The 27,949-nt window shown below is 62.0% G+C and overlaps 2 protein-coding genes across 8 annotated transcripts; both read left to right on the forward strand.

Annotated features, from left to right (window-relative positions):
• On the forward strand, positions 1-25,092 carry PRMT1 (protein arginine methyltransferase 1). Of its 4 annotated transcripts, XR_006740771.1 has the most exons (12): positions 38-154; positions 2,289-2,342; positions 2,842-2,943; positions 3,850-4,005; positions 4,138-4,201; positions 5,426-5,568; positions 6,320-6,407; positions 6,499-6,614; positions 7,342-7,492; positions 7,684-7,805; positions 8,890-9,038; positions 25,080-25,092. XR_006740771.1 is itself a non-coding variant. In XM_045577159.1 (11 exons), the coding sequence occupies exons 1-11, from the start codon at positions 119-121 to the stop codon at positions 8,971-8,973; spliced, it is 1,116 nt and encodes a 371-aa protein (XP_045433115.1). In that variant the 5' UTR covers positions 38-118; the 3' UTR covers positions 8,974-9,187. The 4 variants fall into 4 exon arrangements, 3 of the variants coding, with proteins under 3 accessions (XP_045433116.1, XP_045433115.1, XP_036281651.1); XM_045577159.1 differs by lacking the exon at positions 25,080-25,092 and having other exon boundaries at positions 8,890-9,187; XM_045577160.1 differs by lacking the exons at positions 2,289-2,342; positions 25,080-25,092 and having other exon boundaries at positions 1-154; positions 8,890-9,187.
• On the forward strand, positions 12,012-27,939 carry CPT1C (carnitine palmitoyltransferase 1C). 4 transcript variants are annotated; one of them, XM_045577137.1, is made up of 20 exons: positions 12,012-12,239; positions 12,815-12,874; positions 13,370-13,516; positions 14,995-15,134; positions 15,962-16,133; positions 16,356-16,457; positions 16,550-16,687; positions 17,946-18,023; positions 18,199-18,306; positions 18,387-18,471; positions 19,390-19,585; positions 19,939-20,121; positions 20,764-20,869; positions 22,081-22,197; positions 23,159-23,323; positions 24,346-24,486; positions 25,308-25,460; positions 25,987-26,100; positions 26,703-26,795; positions 27,527-27,937. In XM_045577137.1, the coding sequence occupies exons 3-20, from the start codon at positions 13,382-13,384 to the stop codon at positions 27,707-27,709; spliced, it is 2,409 nt and encodes an 802-aa protein (XP_045433093.1). In that variant the 5' UTR covers positions 12,012-12,239; positions 12,815-12,874; positions 13,370-13,381; the 3' UTR covers positions 27,710-27,937. The 4 variants fall into 4 exon arrangements, with proteins under 4 accessions (XP_045433093.1, XP_036281607.1, XP_045433094.1 ...); XM_036425717.2 differs by having other exon boundaries at positions 12,073-12,239; positions 24,346-24,480; XM_036425714.2 differs by lacking the exon at positions 12,815-12,874.
• Positions 27,940-27,949: the final 10 nt, after the last annotated feature.

Genomic DNA, 27,949 nt, shown 5'->3' on the forward strand with positions numbered 1-27,949 from the left:
TGAGATCTCCTGGCGGTGCCGCGGTGGGCGGGCCCAGGCCCTCCGGTATAAGGCGGTCTCGGGAGAGTGCGGAGAAGGGGGGGGGTCTCGGCGGCTCGAGGAGCAGGAGCGGGTGAATATGGCGGCAGCCGAGACCGCGAACTGCATCATGGAGGTGAGCGTCTGGAACGCGGCCGGCGGCGGAGGCCGGTTTGGGGGTCGGTGGCGGACGGCTTGGAGAAGGGGCTGTGAGTCGGTGGATTGGAGTCGAGGCCTCCCGCCGTGCGGAGGGGGTCCACATGCTCCGGGTCGGGGCCGCCGTCTCGGTGCGGGTTCCCCAGCTTTGGGGGGGGGGCTGCGGTCTCCCGCCCGGACGCGGATCTCGCGCCCCCCCACGTGGAGGCGGGCTGGGGGCGCTTCCGGCCTGGCCCCCACGTGGCTGCGGCGCGGCGGGTGGGGAGGGGGTGTGCCGCGCCCGGTGGCCCGGCGGGCGGGCTCCACGTGCGGGACAAAGGCCCCGCCCCCGGCCGGGGGAGGGCCGCCCGGGGGGGGGGCTCCCACCCTTCTGGGCCCCCCAGCGCCTCCCGGGGATCGCGACGTCCATTTCCGAGTGGGACTGAGCCCAGGGCCTCCTGGAAGGGGCCGTGTGTCAGGACCCTCTCCATCCATCCATCCCCCCTCCCGGGAATGGGGCATTTCCTTAGGCATCGGCCCGGGTTTTGTGCACTTTTGGGGTTCGGATTGGAGGGAGACAAAGGCTTGGTTTTCTCTGCGCGCCCCCCCCCTTCTTCCCCGTTTCCTGTCGCTGGATTATCCTCGGGGGCTGGGGGATCGGGATGCCCCTGTGACCTCTCGGTGGCGGCGGCGGCGGCGGCGGCGGCGGCGGGGCCTCCAGCTGAAGGCGATCTCTCCCGATAAGGCGCCAGGCACCCCCTGGTGGCCATCTCTGGGCGTGTGGGAGGGCCGTCTTTTTCACGGGGCGTGTCTCCGAGCCCCCCTCCCCGCCGGCGCCCGCGGGGGAGGGGAGGGGGCTGCGGGGAGGGGGTCTGCGTGATGGAGGCCGCGAGCTCTCCCCCCATTCCTCCTCTGGGCATTGGTGGAGGCGGGAGATGTACTCCCCCCGCCCAAGCCCCCCTCCAGAATCCATGTCTGAGGGTCCGAGCCCGGATGCCTGAAATGGCTTCCCAAAATGGGGGTTCTCGTGCCGCCATGCGGGCTGGCTCCGGCGCCGGGCTCCAGCTATTTGGGGAGATGAGTGTGGCCGGGAGATGAGTGATGTTGAGAAATGAGCCCCAACGGGGAATCCCCCCAACGGCCGCCCTCCTTTGTGGGCATCCTGGCTGGTTGCGGGGATGGGGTGGGGCCTGGGCCCTGCGGGTCACCTCCCCCCCGGCTTGGCGCTCCCCGCAGCCTGGGCACGGCTGTCATCGGGTGGGGGCCGCCGGATTCTCACCCCTGGCCTTGGTCGGCCTCTGGGCTCGGAGGGCAGCTCCCCAGGGTCACTCCAATGACTCCCATCCCCCTCGGCTCTCCCGGACCAGGGCCTGAATAGGGGGGGAGTATTCCCCCCGGGTTGTCTCACGTGGGGGCTTCCGAGCCTGCGATGTGTGTCTGGATGGGAGGAGGTGGGCGGGAGCGTCCAGAATGCAGCCTCTCCCCCCGGGAATCTGGGCAGAGCGGTCATAAGCAAGGAGATTGGCTCCCAACTGGTTTCATTTGGGGCTTCCTGAGCCCAAGCAGGAGGGGGAGCTGGGGTCCGGGTGCCAGCTGCGGTGGGGGTGCCACATCTCCATGCCGGAATCCTCTTACGAAAGAGGCCGGTTTCCAGAAGTGGCAGGTGCCCAGTGGGTGCGCTCTGCCAGCCAGCTCTTCAGCTCCGGGTGTGTGTGTGTGTGTGTGTGTGTGTGTGTGTGTGTGTCAGGGTCAGGAGTGTCACCTAAGCTGGGGGATTAGTTGATGGAGGGGTGACAGCTGGCAGTGCCTGTGTGCCCCCGGTGGGTGCCAGATCCTCTGGGCTGGGTGGGGGAGGGGTGCGCGGTCAGATGCCCGGCCAGAGAGGGGCAGCTTGGGATCCGTCCGCCATCTCTCCAGCCACAGCTGAGACAGAAGCCCTCTCTCCTCCCCCGACTCGCCCCTCCCTGTTTGAAACAGCCCTGCCCCGAGACCTGCTCTCTCTGCCCCCACTCCCCCCCCCACGGAAAAGGAAAATCTCAGAAAACACTCCCCTCGCCTACCGGCCAGGATCGCTGGCCTGGCCTGCCCCTAGCCGCTCCCAGTAGCTAACCCTTTCTCCCTGTCCTCTCTCCTAGAATTTTGTAGCCACCTTGGCTAATGGGATGAGCCTCCAGCCGCCTCTTGAAGAAGTAAATATCCTTTTGTGAGACCCCTCCCCTTATAAGATACCTGCACACACCAGGCCCTTTCTCGTGGTCTAACCATGATCCCTCTTGCTTCAAACCAGCTTGCCCCCTGCCCCCCGAAAACACGCAGTACACACTCCCTGCAGGTCCGTGGCCCCCACCTTGCCTTCCCCAAGACTGGCCGCTTCCTTAACTCCATTTCCAGCTCCCCTTTGCCCTTCCCCGTGTCTGCTCCAGTCCTGCCTTCCCCTCCCCTCCCAGCTGTGGGCTGAGCTAGAGACGGGGGCAGAGAGACTGGAGAGATGGTAGGCATGGCTGAGGTGTCGGCATTCCCTGTCATAGGAATATGGGGCTTTCGGGTTCTGGGGAGGCAAGCGTTAGATGGGAGCTGTAGGGTTGCCATGATTTGGGGCGTTTATTCCAGGGAGAAGTAGGGACCTGGAGGCTTACGAGGCGTTGGGGAGCCCAGATTTGACCCACCGCCCTGTCCTCCCTCTCTCAGGTCTCCTGTGGCCAAACGGAATGCACCGAGAAGCCCAACGCGGAGGACATGACGTCCAAGGATTACTACTTCGATTCCTACGCCCACTTTGGAATCCACGAGGTGCGTGCGTGCGGGCAGCTTCCAGGGTTGCTGAATCCGGGGAGGTAATTTATGGGAGGGCTGGGACTGAATTTCCCACCATGCACCCTGCCTTCCCTGGCAGCAGGCTGCCCCTCTGCGCATGCCCCAAGCTCACCCTGGGGTCTGCTCTCCCTGCGGTTGCCTTGGAGACCAAGGTTAGCCAGGTGCTCTTCAGGATCCCTCCGAGAGGCAGGGGTGGGAGCCCACGAGCTTGGCTGGGATGCAGCTGGCGGGCGGGCAGGCTGGTTTCTGCCGCCCCCTAGTGGCCAGCGGTGGGATTGTCCTCCCAGCGGCTCCTGTCTCTGCAGATGGCTTCTCTGCTCTGGTTCACAGAGGCTGCCGGCCCAGTGGTTGGGATGGATTCTGAGGATTTTTTCTTTTGGTCTTTTTTGTTTTTCTTTGTCCTGGGTGTACAGGTCAGTGGATTATTGATTTCAGAGAGAGAAAGAGATAAAAACGTCAATGATGAGAGAATCATTGATCAGCTGCCTCCTGCACACCTCCCACTGGGGATGTGCCCGCAACCAATGTCCATGCCCTTGACCGGAATCGAACCCGCGACCCCTCAGTCCGCAGGCCGATGCTCTCTATCCACTGAGCCAAACCGGTTTCGGCTGCTGAGGACTTTTCAAAGCAAATACAACTGAGGCTTAGGAGGCAGTGGTAGAGCCTGGCTGATCTGGAAGGGAGGTTAGTCTGTCCGGTCTGATTTGACAGATAGGGAGACTGAGGCACATGGCAAGGAAAAGACTTGTTCCAAAGGGACTGAGCAAGTGGGAGGCCTGAGCTCTGGCTCTCCAAACGGTTAGCATGTCAGAGGCCAGACACCCCGTTTGCAGCTGTGAGCGCAGGCCCCTCATGGTGCCTCCGCGGCCTTCCCCCCAGGAGATGCTGAAAGACGAGGTGCGCACCCTCACCTACCGCAACTCCATGTTCCACAACCGGCACCTCTTCAAGGACAAGGTGGTGCTGGACGTGGGCTCGGGCACGGGCATCCTCTGTATGTTCGCCGCCAAGGCCGGGGCCCGCAGGGTCATCGGGGTGAGTGTCCTGGGCAGCTGGGTGGGCGTGGGCCCTGGGCGGAAAGGTCCCCGTGGGGCTCAGGGATTGGGTAGAGGGGGCGGGACCGTGGAGAAGGGGGGGCTCATCCTCACCTCTCCCTGGACCCCCCAGATCGAGTGTTCCAGCATCTCCGATTACGCGGTGAAGATCGTCAAAGCCAACAAGTTAGACCACGGTGAGCCCAGGAGGAGAACGGGTGTGTGCGGGTGGCACGGGCGGGCGCAGCTCCCCTGGGCCCTGGGCAGGAGGGAGGGGGCCGCTAGACGCCAGTTCAGCTTGTCCTCTCCGGTGGGCTCTGAGAATTCAGCCTTCTCAGCCCGAAACCTGATGAGCAGGCTCTGCTGTCTTAGCATCTAAGTGTTGAAGTCCCAGACTTAGCGCCTTCCTCTGCAACGTCAGGCAAGAAGCGGTCTTTGGATTTTTCAGCGAGGAGGTCATGCGGGCCCACGTGAGAAGGCGCCCAGCCGCCCTTCTCGGAGCTCAGCCAACACTCCCAGGCCTCTAACTGCGCGCACACATGCATGTAAAGGTTTTTACATTCACGTGCGTCATTTTTACACACGGCATTTCACGCAAGTCTTTCCCTTTGCCTTTTCTTATTTAAAAAAACACACACACCCTTTTATTGATTTCGAAGAGGAAGGGAGAGAGAAACATTAGTGATGAGAGAGAATCATTGATTGGCTGCCTCCTACATGCCCCCTCCTGGGACCAGCAATCGAACCGTGACTTTCTGGTGCATAGTTGGGACTCAACCACTGAGCCACACCAGCTTTCTCTCTGGCCATCGTGTCGGTTAACATGTTGCAGGACGTTGAGAGGATCTTGTTCTTTTTGATCCACACACACCCGGGCTGAGAGCTTCCTCTCCTGCGTATAATGCCGTTCCACAACAACTGGCACATCTGTGAGGTCCGTTTATAAAAGTTCTGTCCCATGGGTCAGACATGGAAGTTGGTAGATGCTGCCGAGATGGCCTTTGAGTTCCCACCTGCGAGGTGTGAGGGGCAGAGTGTGAAGGCTCCTGGCATTTAGTAACTGAAGCGATTCTTTCTTTCTCAGTAAGACTAGTATAGTGACCCCCTGTACCCAACACTCGGCTGTAAATATGTCCGTTGGAAGCAAATTCCAAATGTGATGCCATTTAGATCCTGCCGTGTATGTTTCTAATAGATGATCACGCTGTTATCGGCAAAACCTGAACATCACCCACTGCCTAATCCACGTAAGATCTCTGCTCCTGGCTCAGGAAATATAGAGTGGGTGATTTTAAAACTGAGCGACCAGGGTTGCTTCAGCTGGCGGAGTTCTCTGAAGAGGCTTCAGAAGACAAGGGCTGCCCCAGTGGGGTCCCCAGGGGGAGGCGGTCGGACAGGCTGTGCCCTCTCTGCCCCCGCAGTGGTGACCATCATCAAGGGGAAGGTGGAGGAGGTGGAGCTTCCGGTGGAGAAGGTCGACATCATCATCAGCGAGTGGATGGGCTACTGTCTCTTCTACGAGTCCATGCTCAACACCGTGCTCTACGCCCGAGACAAGTGGCTGGTGAGGCCCCGCAGGCGGGCGTGGGGCGGGGTCCTGAGTGCGTGTGGCCTGGGTCCGTGGGGGCCAGGTGTGTCCCACACAGGATCGCCGTCGCAGATGTTGGAGGGCCCACAGGCAAACGAGTAGAACAATTTTTGGGAGCTACATGGTGACAGGGAGATGGTCAGGAGGTGCTAGCGCTGGGGCAGGGAGGGACGGGGGCGGGGTGAGTCCCTCAGGTTCTCACACCAGAGACGTGCCAGGCAGAGGGAATCCCCAAGGAGATGGCTGAGACTTGATCAGAGGAGGGGAGGCGGCCACACAGGCTCTGCATCTGAGGGGAAGAACACACTGGGCAGGACTGCAGCCAGTGCAAAGGTCCTGGGGCAGGATGTGCTGTGTGTGGAGGAGAAGCAGGGAAGCTAGTGAAATGAGCATCTGGAAGAACAGTAGGAGGTGAAGGTAGAGGTGAGGGGTGGAGGGGCCTTGTGGACCCTCATGAGACATTGCTTTCCCTCTCAGGAGCAGGGCGGGTTCTGATGACCCCTGAGAACCTCCGGGCAGGGTCTGGTTTAGGTGCCCATGATTCCACCTGACAGCCATGTGGGGAGTGATTCGGGGCGAGAGCAGAGCAGGGGACCCTGAGGCCGGGCAGGAGCCCAGGCGGGAGGTGTCAGTGGCTCAGAGGAGGCGGATAAAGAGCCAAACGGGAGAGGTTGGGCTGCAGTGTTAAGGCCCCCTCTCCTCACCCCCTCACCCTGCCCTCACACAGGCGCCTGATGGCCTCATCTTCCCAGACCGGGCCACGCTGTACGTGACGGCCATCGAGGACCGGCAGTACAAAGACTACAAGATCCACTGTGAGCTCGGGCCCAGGAGCTTGTGGGCTGGGGCGGGCTCCGGCTGACCGGGCGCCTGGCGTGCTCACCCCTGCTCCCTGCCTCCCCCCAGGGTGGGAGAACGTGTATGGCTTTGACATGTCTTGCATCAAAGACGTGGCCATCAAGGAGCCCCTGGTGGACGTGGTGGACCCCAAGCAGCTGGTCACCAACGCCTGCCTCATCAAGGTGAGGGGATGGGCTGGCCAGGTCCCCCGGGGTTGGAGCCGAGGAAGGACCGGCTCCTGTCCCGCATGGGAGACGTCAGGGCGCAGAGTGCTGGCCTCGGGTCCTGTCAGCCAGGGTGAGGCTAGAGGCCCAGCGAAGCCGTGTCACCCATGAAAACGCTCTGGGCCAGCCAGGGCCCGTGGTTCCAAGACGGAACCCATGGAGCTGGGCTTGCCCTGCCGGGGACACTTTGCAGGGGAACACAGGCTGGCAGCTAAGACCCCTGCGGGGCTCGCCCGAGCACCAAATGCAAGAAGCGGCCAGGAGCGAGCTGATGTCACAAGGAAAGCGTCCTGGCTGCGGTCAGGTGTTGAGCTCCCTCCCTGCCACGTCGCACGGCACTCTGTGAGGCAGGCAGCCCGGGCGGAGGAGTGAGGAGAGGAGGCGGGATGAGCGGGTGCCTGACCGGCCCGGCCTCAGGCTGCATCAGGCCAGGAGCCGTCGGGCGAGGCACCGTCTGATGGGCTTGGTTTGCAGCTGCCACTTTGGTGATAGACCTGCCGGCTGTTATGTGGGCGGGGCGGGGCGGGGCACAGAAGCAGGAGCCCCGTGGGGAGGGGTGAACGGCCGATCCAGTGAAGCGGCAGGTCCGGGGATAAACTCGGGTGGAGGTTCGGGTGGGAGGGGAGGGAAAGGCCTCGGGCCCTGGGCCAGGCGAGGTGGAGGGCGCTCACGGCCTGTCCCGCAGGAGGTGGACATCTACACGGTGAAGGTGGAGGACCTGACCTTCACCTCGCCCTTCTGCCTGCAAGTGAAGCGCAACGACTACGTGCACGCGCTGGTGGCCTACTTCAACATCGAGTTCACACGCTGCCACAAGCGCACCGGCTTCTCCACCAGTGAGTCCGCCCCGCTCCGCCTCAGTTTCCCCACCAGGCCCAGGCGGGACTGGGGGTGGTGAAGGGATTCACGGGCAGCTGGCCACAGTCAGCGCTCCGTAAGCAGCCACGGGGGGGGGGGTGCCAGGCAGAGGGGCGGGCGGGACCAGGGTGGCGCGGGGGCCAGCCGGCTGACCCGGCTCTGCCCTCAGGCCCCGAGTCCCCGTACACGCACTGGAAGCAGACGGTGTTCTACATGGAGGACTACCTGACGGTGAAGACGGGCGAGGAGATCTTCGGCACCATCGGCATGCGGCCCAACGCCAAGAACAACGTGAGGCTGGGCACGGGGTGGACTGGGGGCGCCTCTGCCTGTCCGGGCTCCCGGGTCTGTCTGGACTGAGCACCTCCTGGGAGCAGGCTCTGGGGACCCCTGCTGCACCCCTGCCCCCCCCCCCATGCTCCCGATCTAGACGTGGTCACAGTCACTGGTGATGGCAGCTGGAGGGACTGGGCCAAGCTGGCGAGGGGGATCGGCTGAGGAGGCCAGAGGAGAGCCTGGGCCTGGGATCGAGGGACGCAGGGGAGGGCGGGCCGCTTGTCCCTCCTGCGCCCCTGGCCGCGTGCAGCGGCCACCCACGGGGGCAGACTCGGGCTCCAGCTGGGCCTCCGTGGGAGGAGGAGGGTCTGATTCCTGAGGGGAGCGTGCTCTGCACCAAAACATGGGGCCCAAAAGGCACCCACTTCCCAAGTCAGGGAGACGAGCGCGTTAAAGCAGGGACTCGCAGCCAGGGCCCTGTACCCCGGATGCTGTTGGCCACTAGGGACCTGGGGGGTATTACAGCCGAGAGGGTGCTAATGGCATCTGGGGGGTAGAGGCTGGGGTGCACAGGATGGTGGAGTGGCCCCAGTGCCGGTAGTGTGGGGGCTAAGACCCCCCAAACTGAAGAGACAGAGCCTGAGGGGGGAGAGGGAGGCGGGTGAGGGGACGGAGGGCAGCATTCCCGGGGAGAGCCGGCGGCTTCGGGGCAGGGGCAGGGGAGGGGGAGTGAGGCCAGTGGGGGCCGTTTTGCTGTCAGGTTTCCAGGAGGAGGGAGTACGGTTGAGAGAGGGGTTCGCTTTTACGCGGGGAGACGTGCTGTTTTGCTGATGGGGTGGTTCTCAGGAATAAGCAGTTGAGTGAGGCCAGGCAGCTGAGCTCTGCCTGAGGGACCAGGAGGGGTGCTGCCCGGAGTCCGGCCCAGAGCGGGTGCTCGGACCAGCGATGTGGCATCTCCGTCCTGGCCATGGGCTGACAGCAGGGCCCTCGGGCCTCCAGGGAGGCTGGGCACAGGCCTGCACCCCCCCATCCCCTCCCGGCTCGGACAGTCTGCGTCCCTGCCTGCCCTCCGGTCCCTCATGTCCCCCTCTCCCCGCAGCGCGACCTGGACTTCACCATCGACCTGGACTTCAAGGGCCAGCTGTGCGAGCTGTCCTGCTCCACCGACTACCGGATGCGCTGAGAGCGCCCGGTGTCCCCCACCCCGGCCGGCCGGCCTCGGGCCCAGAGGCCGCGGCATTTCTGAGGGTCCGGGACCCCCTCCGCCCCTTTCTCCGAAGGGAGTCACAGGGGCCTGGGCCCGGGATGGGAGGGTGGGGGGAGGGCACCTTGTGACTGTTTTTCATAACTTATGTTTTTATATGGTTACATTTATGCCAATAAATCCTCAGCTGGGACAGCGTGGCTTCCGGGGGGTGGGGTTCTGTGTGCAGGTGCTGAGGTCTCAGTCTGAGCCGCCAGGAGTACCCGGGTGACGGCTGGAGGTCTGTCCTCGCTGTGTCTAGTTCTGTCTCTCCACAGCCCTGAGTCTTGTTCCTACTCACCTCTTGCTCCCTCCTAGGATCTCCCCCCCTGCCCTCCCCAGGAGAGTGAGTCTGTGCCCCCCCCCCCCCCCATTGCCTGAGTCACTATTATCTCGAGTGCCCATTGGGCATGGGCTGCTTCCAGCTGCACTGCCAGGCTGGTGGCGGGTTGGGTGTGGGTTCCCTGTACAGCTGGGCCCTGAAGCTTCTCAGAAGGCCATTTCCTGCCTCCCCCAACACGATTCCTGTTTTCTCTGTCCAGGCCCCTCCAGTGCCATGCCAGGCTGCCTGGGCAGCTAAGACACTGAGCTGCAGAGGAGTCGCCCTGGGGCTCAGAATTCCTTTGGGGGGCGGGTATCCGAGGTGGGGTCCCATCTTAGGGTAACAGCCTCCCCACTCAGAGGTGGGCACCAAGGTCCCATGACCTTCCCGTGCCAGGCGGGAGTCCTCATCCACCACCGTCCCATGCCCTCGTCCACAGCCCCACCCCAGCCCCTGGGCTGCCTGGCACAGCGCCTACTCTGCCTGCTGAACCTGGGCTTGCAGGTCACTGGTCGTTCTTCCAGGCTGGTGTCCACTCTGGCAGTGCTGAGCCCGGCTCTGTCCCTGTCCCCAGGGCCCTTGGGTGGCGGGGTCTCCCTGGGTGAGGGTGAGGTCTGGTCTATACTGGAGCCCTCCCCCCCTTTCCTCAGAACCAGATGCTGACACCACTTGAAAGTGTCAGCTGTGCCCTCACGGGTTTGGCTCAGTGGATGGAGTGTCAGCCTGCAGACTGAGTGGTTCTGGGTTCGATTCCAGTCGAGGGCATGTGTCTTGGTTGCAGGCACATCCCCAGGAAGGGGTGTACAGGAGGCGGCTGATCAAAGTTTCTCTCTCATCGATGTTTCTCTCTATCCCTCTCTCTTCCTCTGTAAAAAAAAAAAAAAAAAAAAAATCATGAAACATTAAAAAAAGGAAAAATGTCAGCTGTCCCGTCCCTCTTTCCTAGGCCTTAGAATTGCCTCTCCTGAGGCACCACCCAGCACCCTGAGGGCTCCCCGGGGAGGGGGAGGGGGAGGAGGGGGGGTGTCTGGGTTCAGGAGAAGGGGGAGGGTCTGGGTTCTTATCCTGCCTTTCTGGCCCCATGTGGCCCCAGAAACGGGCCTGTTTTTCTCTTGGGAGGTGGGGGTCGGTCCCTGACTCCTTGAGCTACATCTTACCCTGGAGGAGGGCTGCCCTGCCCCCCTTCCCTCACTGGTTCTTCTGGTGACCAACACCCACCTGCTGTTACAGCTCCCTCCAGCCTGGGGGACCCGGCTCCTTGGGCAGGTGAGAAAGGGTATGGTGACCTGACAGGTTTGGCTCAGTGGATAGAGCGTCTACCTGTGGACTAAAGGATCCCGGGTTCGATTCCGGTCACCGGCATGTACCTTGGTTGCGGGCACATCCCCAGTAGGGGGTGTCCAGGAGGCAGCTGGTCGAAGTCTCTCGTCATTGTTTCTAACTCCATCTCTTTCCCTTCCTCTCTGTAAAAAATCAGTTAAAAATTAAAGGCTGGTGGTGTCGGGAACATGCCTACAAGGAGCCCTCAGGCCAGGGCTGTCCGGCTAGGAATGGGGAGGCCCCTCAGATCTGCCCTATCGGTTGCCGGTCCCGTTTCTCTAGTGGCTTGCTCGTGCCTCGGTATCACTCTCCTCGGTGGCCCTCTGTTCCCTGGGACATGCCAAATGTACCACCTGCCAGAGACCAAGTACTGGCCCTGCTCTGCCTCCGCCAAGGAGCTCAGGAAAGTTGGGCTGGACCCATGGCAGTGAGGCCTGCAGTGTTCAGCTTGCTGGTGACATTGAACACCTCTGCACCTCTCCTAGCCTCAGTTTACCCATCTGTATATTGGGGCCACAACCCCAAGTTTCCTCCTAGTTCTACATGGACTTGCCCAGATATCATATTTCTCCCCTCCTGTGACTGGGCTGGGCCCAGGGGCACCCCAGAACCAGCATGGACAGAATATTAATGTCCCAAGCCAAATAAAAGGTGATACCCATGTTTCAGTCTTTGCTCTTTCTGGTCTGACCACCTGAGTCCCGCCCCTAACACTTCCCCCCTGTGCCATGCACACTTTCCCTCATGGGAGTCCCTCTGACCATCTAACTCTGCAGCCGCCTCCTCCGCGCCAGCGCAGTTGCACCTTGTGTGGGTAGCTCTGGCTCTGTCTGATCCCAAACCAGCTTTCCTCCCTCCCTGGGATGGCAGGGCGGAGATTCGCTCCAGCTCCTGGACACCCCACGCGCGTGACTGGGCTTTACCGGAGGTGGGCTGCGAGTCCCCGGGTAAGCCCCGTTCCGGAGGAGAAAGGAGCGCGCTCCCCGGGGGAGACAGACCGGAGCCCGGGAACCTGGGGCTCAGAGGACCGATGCTGCCGGCGGCTGATGGAGAAGGAGGCGGGGAGAGAGGGACAGCGGGGACCCACGCTGGGAGCGGATTGGAGGCTGGGGCTCGGGAGGCGGGGACAGCGCAGAGCCATCGGGAGGGGGCGGGGATAGAGGGACAGTGGGGACCCACGCCGGGAGGGGATTGGAGGCTGGGGCTCGGGGGGCGGGGACAGCGCCGCGTCATTGGGAGGGGGCGGGGATAGAGGGACAGCGGGGACCCACGCCGGGAGGGGATTGGAGGCTGGGGCTCGGGGGGCGGGGACAGGGAGCCGGATTGGAAGGGGCGGGGACAACCAGGGGAGGCACACGCTGGACAGAAGTCGGGGGTCCTGGGTGGTGGATGATCGGGGCGCGCAGGAACCCCTGAAGCCCCTCGGCCAGGTCGCGGACTCGCCGCCCTGGGCCGCACATCTCTATGCGAGTGGGGGACGGGCCTGGCGCTCCGCACCGGGGGTCGGGGAGGGGTGAGCCGGCCTGGTCCCCAGGACCCCATCGGCGGACGCCTGCCCGGCGGAGTAAGTACGGACGGGAGGGGCCGAGCCGCAGCGGGGCGGGAGGCCCGGGTCTCAGGCTGGGCGTCCAGCTTCTCCATCACTTGTCCTCGCAGCATCCCTGGCTGCGGGGCATGCGCAGTGGAGGGCTCCCTCCCCCACCCCCGCCGGCCCCTGCTGCGGGGGAGGGGGCGCCGGGCCAACCCGAAGCGGGTGCATGATAGACAGTCCACCCACCCTCACCCTCACCCACCCCACCCCATCCAACCCTCACCCCACTCCACCCTCACCCACCCCACCCCACCCCACTCCACCCTCACCCACCCCACCCCACCCGGCCTTGGAACGGGAAACGGAAACGGGTGGGCAGTGCCAGCGTCTGGCAGGTGTTTGTTTTAAGAGAGTCCAGGACTGATATTTTCCTCGGAGACCCCGTAACTCACCCTGGACGGACTCCCCCTCTCCGCCGCCCCCCCCCCCCCCCCCCCCCGCTCCACCTCCGAATTTTGAAAGTCCTCTATTGGGAGGAGGCACTGCCCCCGCACCGCATCCTCAGCACAGACACCAGTTAGCCCTCCCGCCTGTGTGTGGGTTCACAGAGGTCCCCCACGGAGGTCCCCCCAACACCGAGCGTCTGGCCGGGACCCTCAGACCCTAAGGTGCTTAGGACCGGGGAGCTGTTTGGGGCTGAGGGAGGGGAGGCTGGACCCCAGGGTCTGAGGGAGGGGGGGCTGGGGGCCTGGACCCCTGGCTCTGAGGGAGGAGGGCTGGGGGCCTGGACCCCTGGGTCTGAGGGAGGAGGGCTGGGGGCCTGGACCCCTGGGTCTGAGGGAGGAGGGCCTGAGGCCTGGACTCCTGGGTCTGAGGGAGGAGGGGCTGGGGTCTGGGTCTGAGGGAGGAGGGGCTGGGGTCTGGGTCTGAGGGAGGAGGGCCTGGGGCCTGGACTCCTGGGTCTGAGGGAGGAGGGCTGGGGGCCTGGACCCCTGGGTCTGAGGGAGGAGGGGCTGGGGTCTGGGTCTGAGGGAGGAGGGGCTGGGGTCTGGGTCTGAGGGAGGAGGGGCTGGGGGCTGGGTCTGAGGGAGGAGGGCCTGGGGCCTGGCCCCCCGGGTCTGCGGGAGCAGCGGGCTGGGAGCTCAGGGCCTCTGTCCTCCCAGGGCCGGCGGGACATGGCGGAGGCGCACCAGGCGGTGGGCCTCGGGGCCGCGCTGCCCTCGGGGGCGGAGGCGGCCCCGGGCGCCCTGCTGCAGGACATCTACCTGTCCGGACTGCGCTCCTGGAAGAGGCACCTCGCCCGCTTCTGGGTGAGCAGGGCTGCGGGTGGCCGCCCTCCCGGGATCCTGCTTCCGCTTCCGGGAGCCCTGTCCCCATCCAGGGCTCCTTACAGCTGCTTTCTGGTCTGGGGTCCTCAGCCTCCTCCACGGGGACCCCTGCTCACCGCTTGCACCCACTTCTGGGACCCCCGCCTTCCCCACACCCCCAACTCCACTTCCACCCCAATTTCTAGAACTCAGTCCCCTTCCCACGGTGCACTTCTCAGCTCTCCCACTCATCTGCAGGAGTTAAAGTGGGTGGTCCTGCCAGGCAGGGTGGCTCAGTGGTTGGTGTAACCTGGGTTACAGTTTTCTCCCCACCCCCTGTCCGGTGGGTGCGGGAGGCAACTAGTTGATGTGTCTCTCTCACATCGATGTTACTCCCCTCTCTCTCTCTCTCTCTCTCTCTCTCTCTCTCTCTCTCTCTCTCTCAGTGAAAAAAAGTATCCTCAAGTGAGGATTAACAAAAAAGAAAGAAACAAAAATAACCACATTTGCCTGTAATGTTTCCTGCCAAGCCAAAGGCAGACAAGTAAATAAACCCCAAGGAACAGTAGAGTAGCGATGGAAAGGATCGCCGTAGTGACACTTATTGAGCACCTGCTGAATGCCTGGCTCCGAGCTACGCCATGCAGGCCCTCCCCCCGACCCCTTCTCTGCTTTATTTTTCTGCACAGCGCCTAGCGCTGTCTGACACACTGCACTCAGCCCTTCGCTTATGTACAAGTTATCTCTGCCCACCCCCCATGTAAATATCTGTGTTTTCCGATGGTCTTAGGCTCACAGCAGCGGTTCTCTCAGTAGATAGTTACATTACGGTTCGTAACAGTAGCACATTTACAGCTATGAAGTAGCAACAAAAGTAATTTTTTAAAAATACATTTTATTGATTTTTTACAGAGAGGAAGAGAGAGGGATAGAGAGTTAGAAACATCCATGAGAGAGAATCACCGATCAGCTGCCTCCTGCACACTCTCCACTGGGGATGTGCCCGCAGCCAAGGCACATGCCCTTGACCGGAATCGAACCCGGGACCCTTCAGTCCGCAGGCCGACGCTCTATCCACTGAGCCAAACTGGTTAGGACTTCATCCTTTCTTTCTTTTTAAAATATATTTTATTGATTTTTTTACAGAGAAGAAGGGAGAGAGATAGTTAGAAACATTGATGAGAGAGAAACATCGATCAGCTGCCTCCTGCACACTCTCCACTGTGGATGTGCCCCTAGCCAAGGTATATGCCCTTGACCGGAATCGAACCCGGGACCCTTCAGTCCGCAGGCCGATCCTCTATCCACTGAGCCAAACCGGTTTCTTGACTGACCTCCCTGAGGACAGACTCTAGATCATTCTGCTGCCCCCTGCGTCTTGGGCACCCAGCTCGGAAGCAAGCACGCGCTGGACGCTCGATCAGTGTCTGAGGGTTGTGTTCAGAGAACGCGATTGCATGGATGCTCTCCCTTCCCCACAGAACGACTTCCTCTCTGGTGTGTTCCCCGCCAGTCCCCTCAGCTGGCTCTTCCTCTTCAGCGCGATCCAGTTCGCCTGGTACCTCCAGCTGGACCCTTCCCTGGGCCTGACGGAGAAGATTAAAGAGTTGCTGCCAGACTGGTGAGTTCCCACTTCCGCCCAGTAACCTCGCTGGTTCCTTTCCCAGCACCTGGTAAGTTGCTCTGTCAGTGTGCTGTGCCCGCTACGGAAAAGTAACCTCTGATTGCTACTTTGGGACAGATCACTAAAGGTACGGCCTCAGTAAAAAAGGAGGTGCTTTTCTTTCTGCTTTCCATCCTGGCTGCTGCTTGTTAAGAGGGATGGTGACAAACTAGAAAATGTCTCATATGGTTTTGCATATTAATGCAAGTGTGAACTCTGCTAGTCACTTTTAGGTAAGACACTTCACCAGTTTAGGTATTGGAGTTTTTCGTTTTTGATTTTTACTGATTTCAGAGAGGAAGGGAGAGAGAGAGAGAGAGAGAGAGAGACAGAGAGAGAGAGAGAGAGAGAGAGAAACATCAATGATGAGAGAATCATTGATCAGCTGCCTCCTGCATGCCCCCTACTGGCGATGTGCCCGCAACCAAGGTACATGCCCTTGACCGGAATCGAACCCGGGACCCTTTAGTCTGCAGGCTGACGCTCTACCCACTGAGCCAAACCGGTTTCTGCAGAAATACTACATAACCACCCACCAATTTCCATGAGACCCTGAGGAGTGCTTTTAGAAGCGGGGGTCCCCACAGTCTTTGGAGGAGGAGGAGGGGCTGAGAGAGGATCCTGCCTCCTTCACAAAGGAGGACCCTGGGCCCTCTGACTGACTGTTCCCCAAGAGAAGCCTCGGGCAGCCAGGGCCCAGTGAGGACCATGGGGAAGGGTGGGGCCCGCGAGGCTGGCAGCAGGGTCTGAGGCCGGGAGACCGCCCACCCTCTCTCTCCGCCCAGGGGCGGACCGCACCACCGGCTCCGGGGGGTCCTGGCGGCCGCCCTGTTCGCCTCCTGCCTGTGGGGCGCCCTGATCTTCACGCTCCACGTGGCGCTGAGGCTGCTGCTGTCCTACCACGGCTGGCTCCTGGAGCCCCCCGGGGCCATGTCCTCGCCCACCAAGACCTGGCTGGTATGTGAGGGCAGAGCCCTGCTCGGGCCTGGGGGGCTTCCTTCTCTGTACCCCTCTCTCTCTGAGTCCCTGTCCCCCTCTCTCTGGGTCTCTGTCCCCCTCTCTCTCTGGGTCTCTGTCCCCCTCTCTCTAGGTCTCCATCCTCCCCCCTTTTTTTGGGGGGGTGGGTATCTGTCGCATTTGCTCTGTGGGTTTAATGACCCACAATTCCCTCTCCCCCAGGCCCTGGTCCGCATCTTCTCCGGCCGCCACCCAATGCTCTTCAGCTACCAGCGCTCCCTGCCGCGCCAGCCGGTGCCCTCCGCGCAGGACACCGTGCGGAAGGTGGGCCGGGCCCTGGAGGGGAGGGGAGGCGGCCGGGCGGGCTGGGGGGCGCTTGGGGTGTGACCCACCTGCTCCTCCGCCTCCTCCCGCAGTACCTGGAGTCCGTCAGGCCTGTCCTCTCGGACGAGGACTTCGCCTGGACGGCGGGCCTGGCGCAGGAGTTCCTGCGGCTGCAGGCGGCGCTGCTGCAGTGGTACCTGCGGCTCAAGTCCTGGTGGGCGTCCAACTACGTGAGTGCCTGTGGGAAGGCGGAGTCTGAGCCAATCCCCGCCCCCGGCGGGGTAAGCCCCGCCCCCGACCCGCCCTCAGTCCTGAGGCCCTGCGGCGATTGGAGGCCCCAGACGCCAGGCATTCTGGGCCCCGCCCCCTGCTCAATCAGCCCCGCCCCCGCGCTCCAATGATGAAAACCCAGCCCCAGATGCTCCAATAGACCAACCTCCTCTGCACTCTCAGTACTCTGAACACCCTCCTCTGCCAACAGTGTGAGCCCTCCCTTTATGCTCTGATGTTTATATATATGTTTTTTTAATTGATTTTTTACAGAGAGGAAGGGAGAGAGAGAGAGAGCTAGAAACATTGATCAGCTGCCTCTTGCACAACCCCTACTGGGGATGTGGTGCAACCAAGGTACATGCCCTTGACCGGAATCGAACCTGGGACCCTTCAGTCCGCAAACTGATGCTCTATCTATCTACTGAGCCAAACTGGTTAGGGCTTGGTTGTTGCTTTGTTTAATCTCAGATGGGATCGATAAACATGTCTTGTTGTGTGCCCAGCCTTTGCCATGGGCAGTGTGCCTTGGTGCTCACTCTGTGTCGGTAATATGGAGATACCTTGTTCTTTTTCTTTTTAAAAAAAAAAATATATTTTATTGATTTCTTACAGGGAGGAAGGGGGAGAGATAGAGAGTTAGAAACATCGATGAGAGAGAAATATCAATTAGCTGCCTCCTGCACACTCCCCACTGGGGATGTGCCCGCAACCAAGGTACATGCCCTTCACCGGAATCGAACCTGGGACCCTTCAGTCCGCAGGCCGACACTCTATCCACTGAGCCAAACTGGTGAGAGCTAGCTTGTTCTTTTTAACAGCTGCGTGATATTTCACAGCCTGAGGCTAGCTTCTAGGGCACATGTGTCAAACACAAGGCCCGCGGGCCAAATCCGTCCCGCCAGGCCTTGCAATGTGGCCCGAACCGCGCTGTCATCACTGCACTCTGCTGCGTTTCCATCACAATGACAGTTTATGACTGTTCAGTAAACCATTCGGCCCGCGATTTAGGCTGGATTTTAGATTTTGGCCCCTTCTCTGATTGAGTTCGACACCCCTATTCTAGGGTGTTGCTAGTGACTAACCAGGCTGGCCTCCTGCCTTGGGCCCCGCCCTCCCCGTTAGACACAGCCAAGTCTCGGGTGGCTGGACCCTCCCCCTGTCCCCCCTGCATGGGCCCCGTCACCCCAGCTTCGTGTCTGTGTGACCCATCCCCAGGTCAGCGACTGGTGGGAAGAGTTCGTGTACCTTCGCTCCCGCAACCCGCTGATGGTGAACAGCAACTATTACATGATGGTGAGGGGGAGACGGTGGGTGGGGGGGGGGGCTCCTAAAATGTGGGGTTTAGGGTCAGGGACCCACATCACAGTCTTGAGTTCCCCATTCGCCCTCTGTGGGGAGCAGGGCCTGTGTGGGGGGGTCTGGGGCAAGCCTGACCCCAGGCGTTCTGCTGTCCCCCCTCGGCGCCCAGGACTTCCTGTACGTCACGCCCACCCCGGTGCAGGCCGCCCGCGCCGGGAACGCGGTGCACGCGCTGCTGCTGTACCGCCAGCGCCTGGAGCGCCAGGAGATCCTGCCGGTGAGGCCCCGGGGGCGGGGCCGGGGCCGCGGGGCTGCGGGGCCCCTGGGGGGCAGCTCCCGAGCCCTGGTCTCCCGCAGACGCTGCTGATGGGCATGCGGCCCCTGTGCTCCGCCCAGTACGAGAAGATCTTCAACACCACGCGGGTCCCCGGGGCCCGGAAAGGTGAGGCCTCCCCGTCTGGCTCTGGGGGCGGGACGTGCAGCCGCCAAGGGACCTGCTCTGGAGCCCGCCGCCCCGGTTGGCATCCCAGCGCCGTCCTCCTCGCCCTGTGACCTTGAGCAAGTCACCCTCTCTGGGCCTCGCCGCCCCGTCTCTCAAATGGGATAAGGACAGTCATTTTTTGTCTTTTTTCTTTTTTCAAATATATCTTTCTTTTTTTTAATAGAGAGGAAGGGAGAGGGATATAGTTAGAAACATTGATCAGAGAGAAATATCAATCAGCTGCCTCCTGCACACCTCCTATTGGGGATGTGCCCGCAACCAAGGTACACGTCCCTGACTGGAATCGAACCTGGGACCCTTCAGTCCGCAGGCCAAGACTTTGGCCACTGAGCCAAACCAGCCAGAGCCTAGTTGTTCTTCTTTTTTCTTTTCTTTTCTTTCTTTCTTTTTTTTTCTTTTTTTTTTTTTTAATATATTCCATTGATTTTGAGGAAGGGAGAGGGATAGAGAGTTATCGATAGAAACATCGATGAGCAAGAAATATCCATCAGCTGCCTCCTACACACCTCCCACTGGATATATGCCACCTACAACCAAGGTACATGCCCTTGAACGGAATGGAACTCCAGACCTTTTAGTCCGCAGGTCAATGCTCTATCCATTGAGCAACACCGGTCAGGGCTGCAGTTGCTATTCACAGTTGCTATTCTTTTCTTCTTTTTCTTCTTCTTCTTCTTCTTCTTCTTCTTCTTCTTCTTCTTCTTTTTTGCTTGTTTTTATTTTATTTTTGTGTGTGTTTTTTTTGGTTTTTGTTTTTGTTTTAATTTTTTCTTTTTTTGTTTTTATTTTGTTCTTAGTAGTCTTCTTCTTAATGTTTCCAACCCTCCCGCCTCCACACTCTGCCTCCTGTCCCCCCAGACCACCTCCGCCACCTCCCGGACAGCCGGCACGTGGCGGTCCTCCACCGGGGCCGCTTCTTCCGCGTGGCCACCCACGGCCCCGGCGGCCTGCTGCCCCCGCGCGCCCTGGAGCAGCAGTTCCAGCGCATCCTGGACGACCCGGCGCCCGCGTGTGCCCACGAGGAGCACCTGGCGGCGCTGACGGCGGCGCCCCGGTGAGGGGGGTCTCCCCGAGGCTGGGGGGGTCACCCCGAGGCTGGGGGTCACCCCCAGGCTGGGGTGTCACTCCGAGGCTGGGGTCTCACCCTGAGGCTGGGGGAGTCTCCCCGAGGCTGGGGGGTCTCCCCGAGGCTGTGGGTGTTACTCCGAGGCTGGGGAGTCTCCCCGAGGCTGGGGGGTCTCCCCGAGGCTGGGGGTCACCCCCAGGCTGGGGTGTCACTCCGAGGCTGGGGTCTCACCCTGAGGCTGGGGGGCTCACCCTGAGGCTGGGGGGGTCACCCCGAGGCTGGGGGTCACCCCGGGGCTGTGGGCGGGGGCTGGGGGGCCGGGCTCAGGCGCCTCCCCGCAGGGACGTGTGGGCACAGGCGCGGAGGGCCCTGCAGGGCTGCGCCCCGGAGGCCCTGGAGGCCGTGGAGGGCGCCGCGTTCTTCGTCTCGCTGGACCCGGAGCCCGCGGGGCTCGCCCGGGAGGACCCCGCCGCCTCCCTGGACGCCTACGCGCACGCGCTGCTGGCCGGCCGCGGCCACGACCGGTGAGTCCGCCCGGGGCCTGGACCCCACCCCGACCTGCGACCCGGACCCGGGTTTGGGCCTGATGCTCTGGGCCCTGGACGCACAGACCCTGAGCCCCAGACAGGGTACCTCCAGGCCCAAGGGCCCCCTCCATCTGAGGACCCCAGACTCAAAGGCTTGCGACCTGGGGGCCTCTGAGCCAGAGAACCCCAGACCCAGACCTGGACCCTCAGACCCAGAGAACCCCAGACCCGGACCCCAAGACTGGGATCTCAGACTCAGAACCCGGAACCCCCAGACCTGAATGCTGGCATCCCAAACCCCAAAACAACCCTCCCCCCCAAGACCTGAGACCCTCAGAGAACTTCCTGGATGCCCACCAGTCATCCGGGTCTCTGAGCCCCAGGACCGCGCCCTGACCTCCAGCACCCCGAGCCTCGCACCTTCCCGGGTCCGTCCTCGCAGAATCCCCGCTCTCCACGCCCCGGGCCGGCCTCCACGCCCGTCCAGAGCCTCCCCTTGGGGGCCCCGCCCTCTTGGGGATCCCACACCAGCCCCGATTCCAGAAAAGTCTCCCCTCCTGGAAATCCCACAGGACCCTCGGGGCACCCCGACTTCCCCCCGCCCCCCCCCTTTGGTGACCTCTGTGACCTCTCCCGCAGCTGGTATGACAAGTCCTTCACCCTCATCGTCTTCTCCAACGGCAAGCTGGGCCTCAGCGTGGAGCACTCGTGGGCGGACTGCCCCGTCTCAGGGCACATGTGGGAGGTAGGGCGGTCGGGGGACCCCCACCCGGGTTTCCAGGGACCTTCCTCCCTGGGACTTAGGGTCAGAGGAAAACAGAGGCTGGGGGAGAGAGGGGAGAGACCGGCCAGGGCTGCCCAGAAACCAGGAGCCTGGGTGGACAGGGGGGACTCAGAGAAGGAAGCAGATGTGCCCAGCCACCGAGCCAGGAGCTGCAGGGCAGGACTGAATCCGGAATGTTCTGAGGCCAGAACAGGGAGGAGCTGGAGCCGCCTCTGAGCTGGGCTGCGCGGCCTCACCCATTCCTCCCCTCCCCGAGCCTGAGGTTCCCCTCCCACCGGCGAAAGGCTGGGTTTCCTTTTATCTTTTTAATTGATTTATCTATTTTTAAATTATCCATTTAAAAAAATATATTTTTATTTTATTATTTTAACAAAAAATTTTTTAAAATATATTTTATTGATTTTTCACAGAGAGGAAGAGAGAGGGATAGACAGTTAGAAACATCGATGAGAGAGAAACATCGATCAGCTGCCTCCTGCACACTCCCTACTGGGGATGTGCCCGCAACCAAGGCACATGCCCTTGACCGGAATCGAACCTGGGACCCTTCAGTCCGCAGGCCGACGCTCTACCCACTGAGCCAAACCTGTTTCGGCAGGTGCTCGATTGGGTTGATTTAAAATAGTTAGCAGGCCCTGCTGGCGTGGCTAGTGTTTGAGCGTCAACCTATGAACCAGGAGGTCACGGTTTGGTTCCCAGTCAGGGCACAGGCCTGGGCTGAGGGGCCCCATCCCCAGTGCGAGGGGGGGGGGGGGGGCGCGTACACGAGGCAGCTGATCAATGATTCTCTCTCATCATTGATATTCCTATCTCCCTTTCCCTTCCTCTCTGCAATTAACAAAAATGTATTTTTTAAAAAAATAAAGTATTTAGCAATATTGAACAATAATAAAAAGCAGGGTGTGGGCCCTGCACAGTCAGATGGATGCTGAGGGGGTCCCCAGGAGGGCGGGGCCTCTGAGCCTGTGAGGGGGTCAGGGATAGGAGGCGCCATTGGGTGTCAGCTTCACTCGGCTCTCGATGGACTTGAACTTGAGAGCCCACCTGGGAGCATCGGGGTTTCTCCTCACAGACAGACCCCGGCGCTAGAGGGCCTGGCCCAAGAGGTCCCGGTTAGACGGACCAGAGGGAGGGAGGGAGGGGGGCCGCTCACCGCCTGCGTTTGCACACAGTTCACTCTGGCCACAGAATGCTTTCAGCTGGGCTACTCGGTGGACGGCCACTGCAAGGGCCACCCTGAGCCCGCCCTGCCCCGGCCCCAGCGGCTGCACTGGGACCTCCCAGACAAGGTGAGTCTGGGGGGCCGGGCCTCCCCTCCGAGTCCCCAAATTCCTGGCTTTGACGCTTAAACTCAGTCTCCCCCCCAAACTCAACCTCGAGACCAACCTCATCTCCTACAACCGCAGCTCTGGCCCTGTCCCCACCACCAATGCCATCCTCAACCCCAACCTCACCTCTTGATCCAGTCCTGCCCAACCCCGTGCCCACTCCAAGCTCATCTCCATCCCAACTCCGTCACCATCACCATCACCATCCTCAGTTCAGTCCTGTTTCCAACACCAAACCCACCTGAAACCCCAGCCCTCCCTCCATCCCAGCTCCAGCCCAACCTCAGCCTCCTTCCATCCACAACCCCATTCCCGCCTTTCTCCACCTTTAACCTAGCCCAGTGGTTAGCAAACTCATCAATCAACGGAGTCAAATATCAACAGTACAATGATTGAAATTTCCTTTGAGAGCCAAATTTTTTAAATTTAAACTACTTCTAGCCGAAACCGGTTTGACTCAGTGGATAGAGCATCGGCCTGCGGACTGAAAGGTCCCAGGTTCGATTCCGGTCAAGGGCATGTGTCTTGGTTGCGGGCACATCCTCAGTGGAGGGTGTGCAGGAGACAGCTGATTGATGTTTCTCTCTGATCGATGTTTCTAACTCTCTATCCCTCTCCCTTCCTCTCTGTAAAAAAATCAATAAAATATATTTTTTTCAAAACACTTCTTCTAGCGCCACTTCTTCAAAATAGACTCGCCCAGGCCGTGGTATTTTGTGGAAGAGCCACACTCAAGGGGCCAAAGAGCCGCATGTGGCTCTCGAGCCGCAGTTTGCTGACCACGGGCCTCGCCCTTCAACTCCATTCCCAATTTCCAGGATCCACCCCAACCCGACCTCCATTCCCATCACCACTTCCGGCCTGGCCCCCAACCTGCGCCTCACTCCCATCTCTGACCCGCCTCCCCTCCCTCCTCCGGCAGGTCCACCGGTCCCTCTCTCTCGCCCTGAGGGGAGCCCAGGCCTTGTCCGCGGACACTGACTGCCACGTCTTCCCCTTCTCCCGCTTTGGCAAGGGCTTCATCAGGCGCTGCCGCCTGTCCTCCGACAGCTTCGTCCAGGTGGCTCTGCAGCTGGCCCTCTTCCGGGTCAGTCAGGTCCCCTCCCTGCCCCACCCCCTCCGGACCTCGGTGCCCTGGCGCCCCAAGACCCCCGCGTCAGCCCCTTTCATGACCCTTCTTGGCCATTGTGGGTCCACTGTCTCCCCCCGCCCAGAGCTATTTTAAAAAATATATTTTTTAAAAATATATTTTATTGATTTTTTACAGAGAAGAAGGGAGAGGGATAGTTAGAAACATCGATGAGAGAGAACTATCCATCAGCTGCCTCCTGCACGCTCACTACTGGGGATGTGCCCACAACCCAGGTCCATGCCCTTGACCGGAACCGAACCTGGGACTCTTCAGTCAGCAGGCCGACGCTCTATCCACTGAGCCACACCGGTCAGGGCTCTTTAATACTTTTATTTTATTTTTATTTTTTATTTATTATTATTTTTTCCCTTTAGTATTTTTAGAGAGAGAGAAGAATGGAGAGGGGGAGAGAGAGAAACATTGATGTGACAGGGAAACCTTGATCGGCGGCCTCCTGCATGCCGCCCCACTGGGGATGGTGCCTACAACCTTTGTGTTGTTGTTAATCCTCACCCGAGGATATTTAGCCATTGATTTTTTTTAGAGAGAGAGAGTGGAAGGGACAGGGAGAGACAGAGAGAAACATGGATATGAGAGAGACGCCTTTGACCAGAATCTAACCCTGGACCCTTCGGTCCGAGGGCTGGCGCTCTAGCCACTGAGCCACACCAGCCGGGGCGAGCCAGCAACCTTTTGTTGTGCAGGACGACGCCAGCCAGCTAAGCCGCCCCGGAGGGCGGGTCTGCCATCCCCATTCCTCTCTCCCAGCCACTCAGGGCAGGGAGGGCGGAGGCTGTGGGTCCAGAGGGGGGTCACGTCGGGGAGACTCCCTGAGCCCAGAGGGGGGTCACGTCTGGGGGACTCCCTGAGCCCAGAGGGGGGTCACGTCTGGGGAGACTCCCTGAGCCCAGAGGGGGGTCACGTCTGGGGGACTCCCTGAGCCCACATGACAGGCTCCTCTTTTCCTTGTCCCCCAGGACAGGGGTCGCTTCTGCCTGACGTACGAGTCAGCCATGACCCGCCTGTTCCTGGAGGGCCGGACGGAGACGGTGAGGTCCTGCACCCGGGAAGCCTGCGACTTTGTGAGAGCCATGGAGGCCCGGGAGGCGACCGCTGGTGTGAGCCTCCTCCGGGGCCTCCGTCATGTCCGGTCCGCGCCCGCACCTGCGGATGGGCGCGGAGCGCCCGCTGAGGGCGCCGGGCGGGGCGCACAGGCGGGCTCTGACCTTGAGGAGCTCACTGATGGGGGAAACAGTGTGGTTCAGCATAGTGTGATTCAGGCATATATATAAATATATATATATATATATATATATACACATCTCAGAGAGAGAGATAACCGTCAATGACGAGAGAGAGTCATTGATCAGCTGCCTCCTGCACACCCCCTACTGGGGATCCAGCCTGCAACCCAGGCCTGTGCCCTGAACAGGAATCAAACCGTGACTTCCGGTTCATAGGTTGACACTAAACCACTGAGCCACACAGGCTGGACTGACATAGACTTGAATGGGGTCTCGCAGGACACTGGGGGAGCACCCTAGAGGGAGCCCTTTGGCCACAGTGCAGCCCTCTGATGATTACTTACCCGGTGTGACCTTGTGACTGCCATTGGCACCATTGCTCCTGCTCCCTCTCTGCTCAGACACACCCCCCCCCTCCGCCCCAGGCACCTCTGCTCCCTCTCCCCGCCTGTGTGGTTCAGTGGGAGGGGTTTCAGGAGACCTGGGGACCCCGCTGCCTCTGCTCTGCCCTGTGTCCCCGCGCAGGTGACTTCCCCGCACTGAGCCCGTTTCCACCTGTAAAACAGCTGCTGTCTCGCCTTGTAGGGGTGTTGCAAGCTGGGGTGAGGAGGCCAGGGGTGTGACAGACCCCCTCCCCTCCCCGCAGTAAGCCCACTCCCTGTTTTTCCATGACCTGTGACCTCCGGGGACCCCAGGACTCGCAGCGCCTCTCCCTGTTCCGCCTGGCGGTGGACAAGCACCAGGCCCTGCTGAAGGCGGCCATGAGCGGCCAGGGCGTCGACCGCCACCTGTTCGCGCTCTTCATCGTGTCCCAGCTCCTCCGCCTGCCTGCGCCCTTCCTGGACCAGGTTGGGGCGCAGGGGAGTGGTGAACCCCGGGAGCAGGGAGGCACGTAGGGGCAAGGACGGGGAAGTTGGAAAAAGGAGGTTACAGCGGAGGAGAGAGCTAGGATGACCAGGCCGAGAGGGAAGGGAAAGAGGCCAGGCCGGGGAGAGGGGCGTGGTCATAGATAGAAGGGGCGGGGCTTGTCAAGGCGAGAGCTCCGTGACCTATAATAGAAGAAGGGCGTGGCCTTTGGCAGTGGGCGTGGCCGGGGAGAGGGGCGGGGCTGGTCCCAGGGAGAGGGACGCTGAGACCTGGAAGAAGGGCGTGGCCTGGGCAGTGGGCGTGGCCGGAGAAAGGGGCGGTCCGGAGGGGGGAGAAGGGCAGAGGGCAGGTGGGGGCAGATTTAGGGGGAACGGGCAGCCAGGGGGGCAGGTCAGAGAGGGCTACAGGGCCCTGTGGCCTGGAGCGGAGCCGAGGGGCGCGGACCTGCGAGTCTGTTTGTTTTTCTCTTTTGGGGGAGGGGTGTCTGTGACCCGCCTCCTCCCTCAGGTTCACTCGGAGCAGTGGCAGCTGGCCACCAGCCAGATCCCCGTCCAGCAAGCCCACCTGTTCGACGTCCACAACTACCCCGACTACGTGTCCTCCGGGGGAGGATTTGGGCCTGTGAGTGGAGCCCCCGCCCTGAGGGAGGCGGGCGCTGCCTCCTGCCTCCTCCTCCTCCTTCTGCTCCTCTTCCTCCTCCTCCTCCTCCTCCTCCTCCTCCTCCTCCTTCTGCCTCCTCCTCCTCCTCCTTCTGCCTCCTCTTCCTGCTCCTCCTCCTGCTCCTCCTCCTCCCCCTCCTCCTCCTCCTCCTCCTCCTGCCTCCTCCTCCTCTTCCTCCTCCTCCTCCTCCTCCTCCTGCTGCCTCCTCCCCCTCCTCCTCCTCCTCCTCCTCCTCCTCCTCCCCCTCCTCCCCCTCCTGCCTCCTCCTCCTCCTTCCTCCTGCCTCCTGCCTCCTCCTCCTCCTTCTGCTCCTCCTCCTCCTCCTTCTGCCTCCTCCTCCGCCTTCTGCCTCCTCCTGCTCTTCCTCCTGCTCCTCCTCCTCCTCCCCCTCCTCCTTCTCCTCCTTCCTCCTCCTTCTGCCTCCTCCTCCTCCTCCTGCCTCCTTCTGCCTCCTCCTCCTCCTCCTCCTCCTCCCCCTCCTCCTCCTTCTCCTCCTCCCCCTCCTCCTCCTAGTGGGGGAGGCACGGGGCCTCCTCTGTGCCCCTCACTCTGCCCCTCTCCAGGTGAATGACCACGGTTACGGCGTTTCTTACATCTTCATGGGGGATGGCGCGATCACCTTCCACATTTCCAGCAAAAAATCCAGCACAAAAACGGTGAGACCCGCCGGCCACCTCCTGCCTCAGGACCCAGGAGCCTGGACCCCTCCTCCCTCCTCCCTCCCTCCCTCCCCCAGCCCCCAGCCTTCCCTCCCTCCTCCCCCAGCCCCCAGCCCTCCTCCCCCAGCCCCCAGCCTTCCCTCCCTCCCTCCCCCAGCCCCCAGCCTTCCCTCCCTCCTCCCCCAGCCCCCAGCCCTCCTCCCCCAGCCCTCCCTTCCTCCTCCCCCAGCCCTCCCCCCCTCCTCCCCCAGCCCTCCCTCCCTCCTCCCCCAGCCCTCCCTCCCTCCTCCCCCAGCCCCCAGCCCTCCCTCCCATCTCCCCCAGCCCTCAGCCCTCCTCCCCCAGCCCTCCCCTTCCTCCTCCCCAGCCCTCCCCCCCTCCTCCCCCAGCCCTCCCTCCCTCCCCCCCTCCCTCCCCCCCTCCTCCCCCAGCCCTCCCTCCCTCCTCCCCCAGCCCCCAGCCCTCCCTCCCATCTCCCCCAGCCCTCAGCCCTCCTCCCCCAGCCCTCCCTTCCTCCTCCCCCAGCCCTCCCTCCCTCCTCCCCCAGCCCTCCCCCCCTCCTCCCCCCTCCCTCCCGCCTCCCCCAGCCCCCAGCCCTCCCTCCCTCCTCCCCCAGTCCTCCCTCCCTCCTCCCCCAGCCCCCAGCCCTCCCTCCCTCCTCCCCCCCCCTCCCTCCTCCCCATCCCCCGCAGCCCCCCGCCCCCCCGGACGCGGCCGTTCTCCCCCAGGACTCCCACCGGCTGGGGCAGCACATCGAGGACGCGCTGCTGGACGTGGCCTCCCTGTTCCAGGAGGGGCAGCGCCTCAAGCGCGGGCGCGGGGGCCCGGGGGACGAGGGCGCGGGGAGCAGGCGCGGGCCTCTCCCCTGCCGCCAGGGCCTCCCGGGCACCCCTGCCGCCCCCCAGCTCTGATCTCCGCCAGCGGGGCCCGGCTCTGCGGCGGCGGTGAGGACGGAGGCCCCTGTTTGCGTCGGGAACCCCCATCTGGGCCAATAAAGACGTGTGCGCTGGGTGTGTGGTTTCCTCTGCTCTTGGCCTGGGCAGGGCTGGGGGAGGGAGGAGACAGGCCCGACCCTGAGGCCCCAGTTCCAAGCACAACGCAGTGACCGCCCTGGCACCAGCGCAGTTCCCCGCATTCCCACCTCCGGTCAG

This window comes from Pipistrellus kuhlii, unplaced genomic scaffold, assembly GCF_014108245.1.
Source record: "Pipistrellus kuhlii isolate mPipKuh1 unplaced genomic scaffold, mPipKuh1.p scaffold_m20_p_84, whole genome shotgun sequence".
Classification (NCBI taxonomy): domain Eukaryota; kingdom Metazoa; phylum Chordata; class Mammalia; order Chiroptera; family Vespertilionidae; genus Pipistrellus; species Pipistrellus kuhlii.

What these genes read in the sequence shown, in the direction of transcription:
- PRMT1 (XM_045577159.1), top strand. Translation starts at nt 119, where the DNA reads ATGGCGGCAGCCGAGACCGCGAACTGCATCATGGAG. An exon ending in CCGCGAACTGCATCATGGAG is followed by an intron (nt 155 to 2,288) that starts GTGAGCGTCTGG and finishes CCTCTCTCCTAG; the next exon opens with AATTTTGTAGCCACCTTGGC. An exon ending in GGGCCCGCAGGGTCATCGGG is followed by an intron (nt 4,006 to 4,137) that starts GTGAGTGTCCTG and finishes TGGACCCCCCAG; the next exon opens with ATCGAGTGTTCCAGCATCTC.
- CPT1C (XM_045577137.1), top strand. Translation starts at nt 13,382, where the DNA reads ATGGCGGAGGCGCACCAGGCGGTGGGCCTCGGGGCCGCGCTGCCCTCG. An exon ending in TCTCAGGGCACATGTGGGAG is followed by an intron (nt 20,870 to 22,080) that starts GTAGGGCGGTCG and finishes GTTTGCACACAG; the next exon opens with TTCACTCTGGCCACAGAATG. An exon ending in CCCGGGAGGCGACCGCTGGT is followed by an intron (nt 24,487 to 25,307) that starts GTGAGCCTCCTC and finishes CGGGGACCCCAG; the next exon opens with GACTCGCAGCGCCTCTCCCT.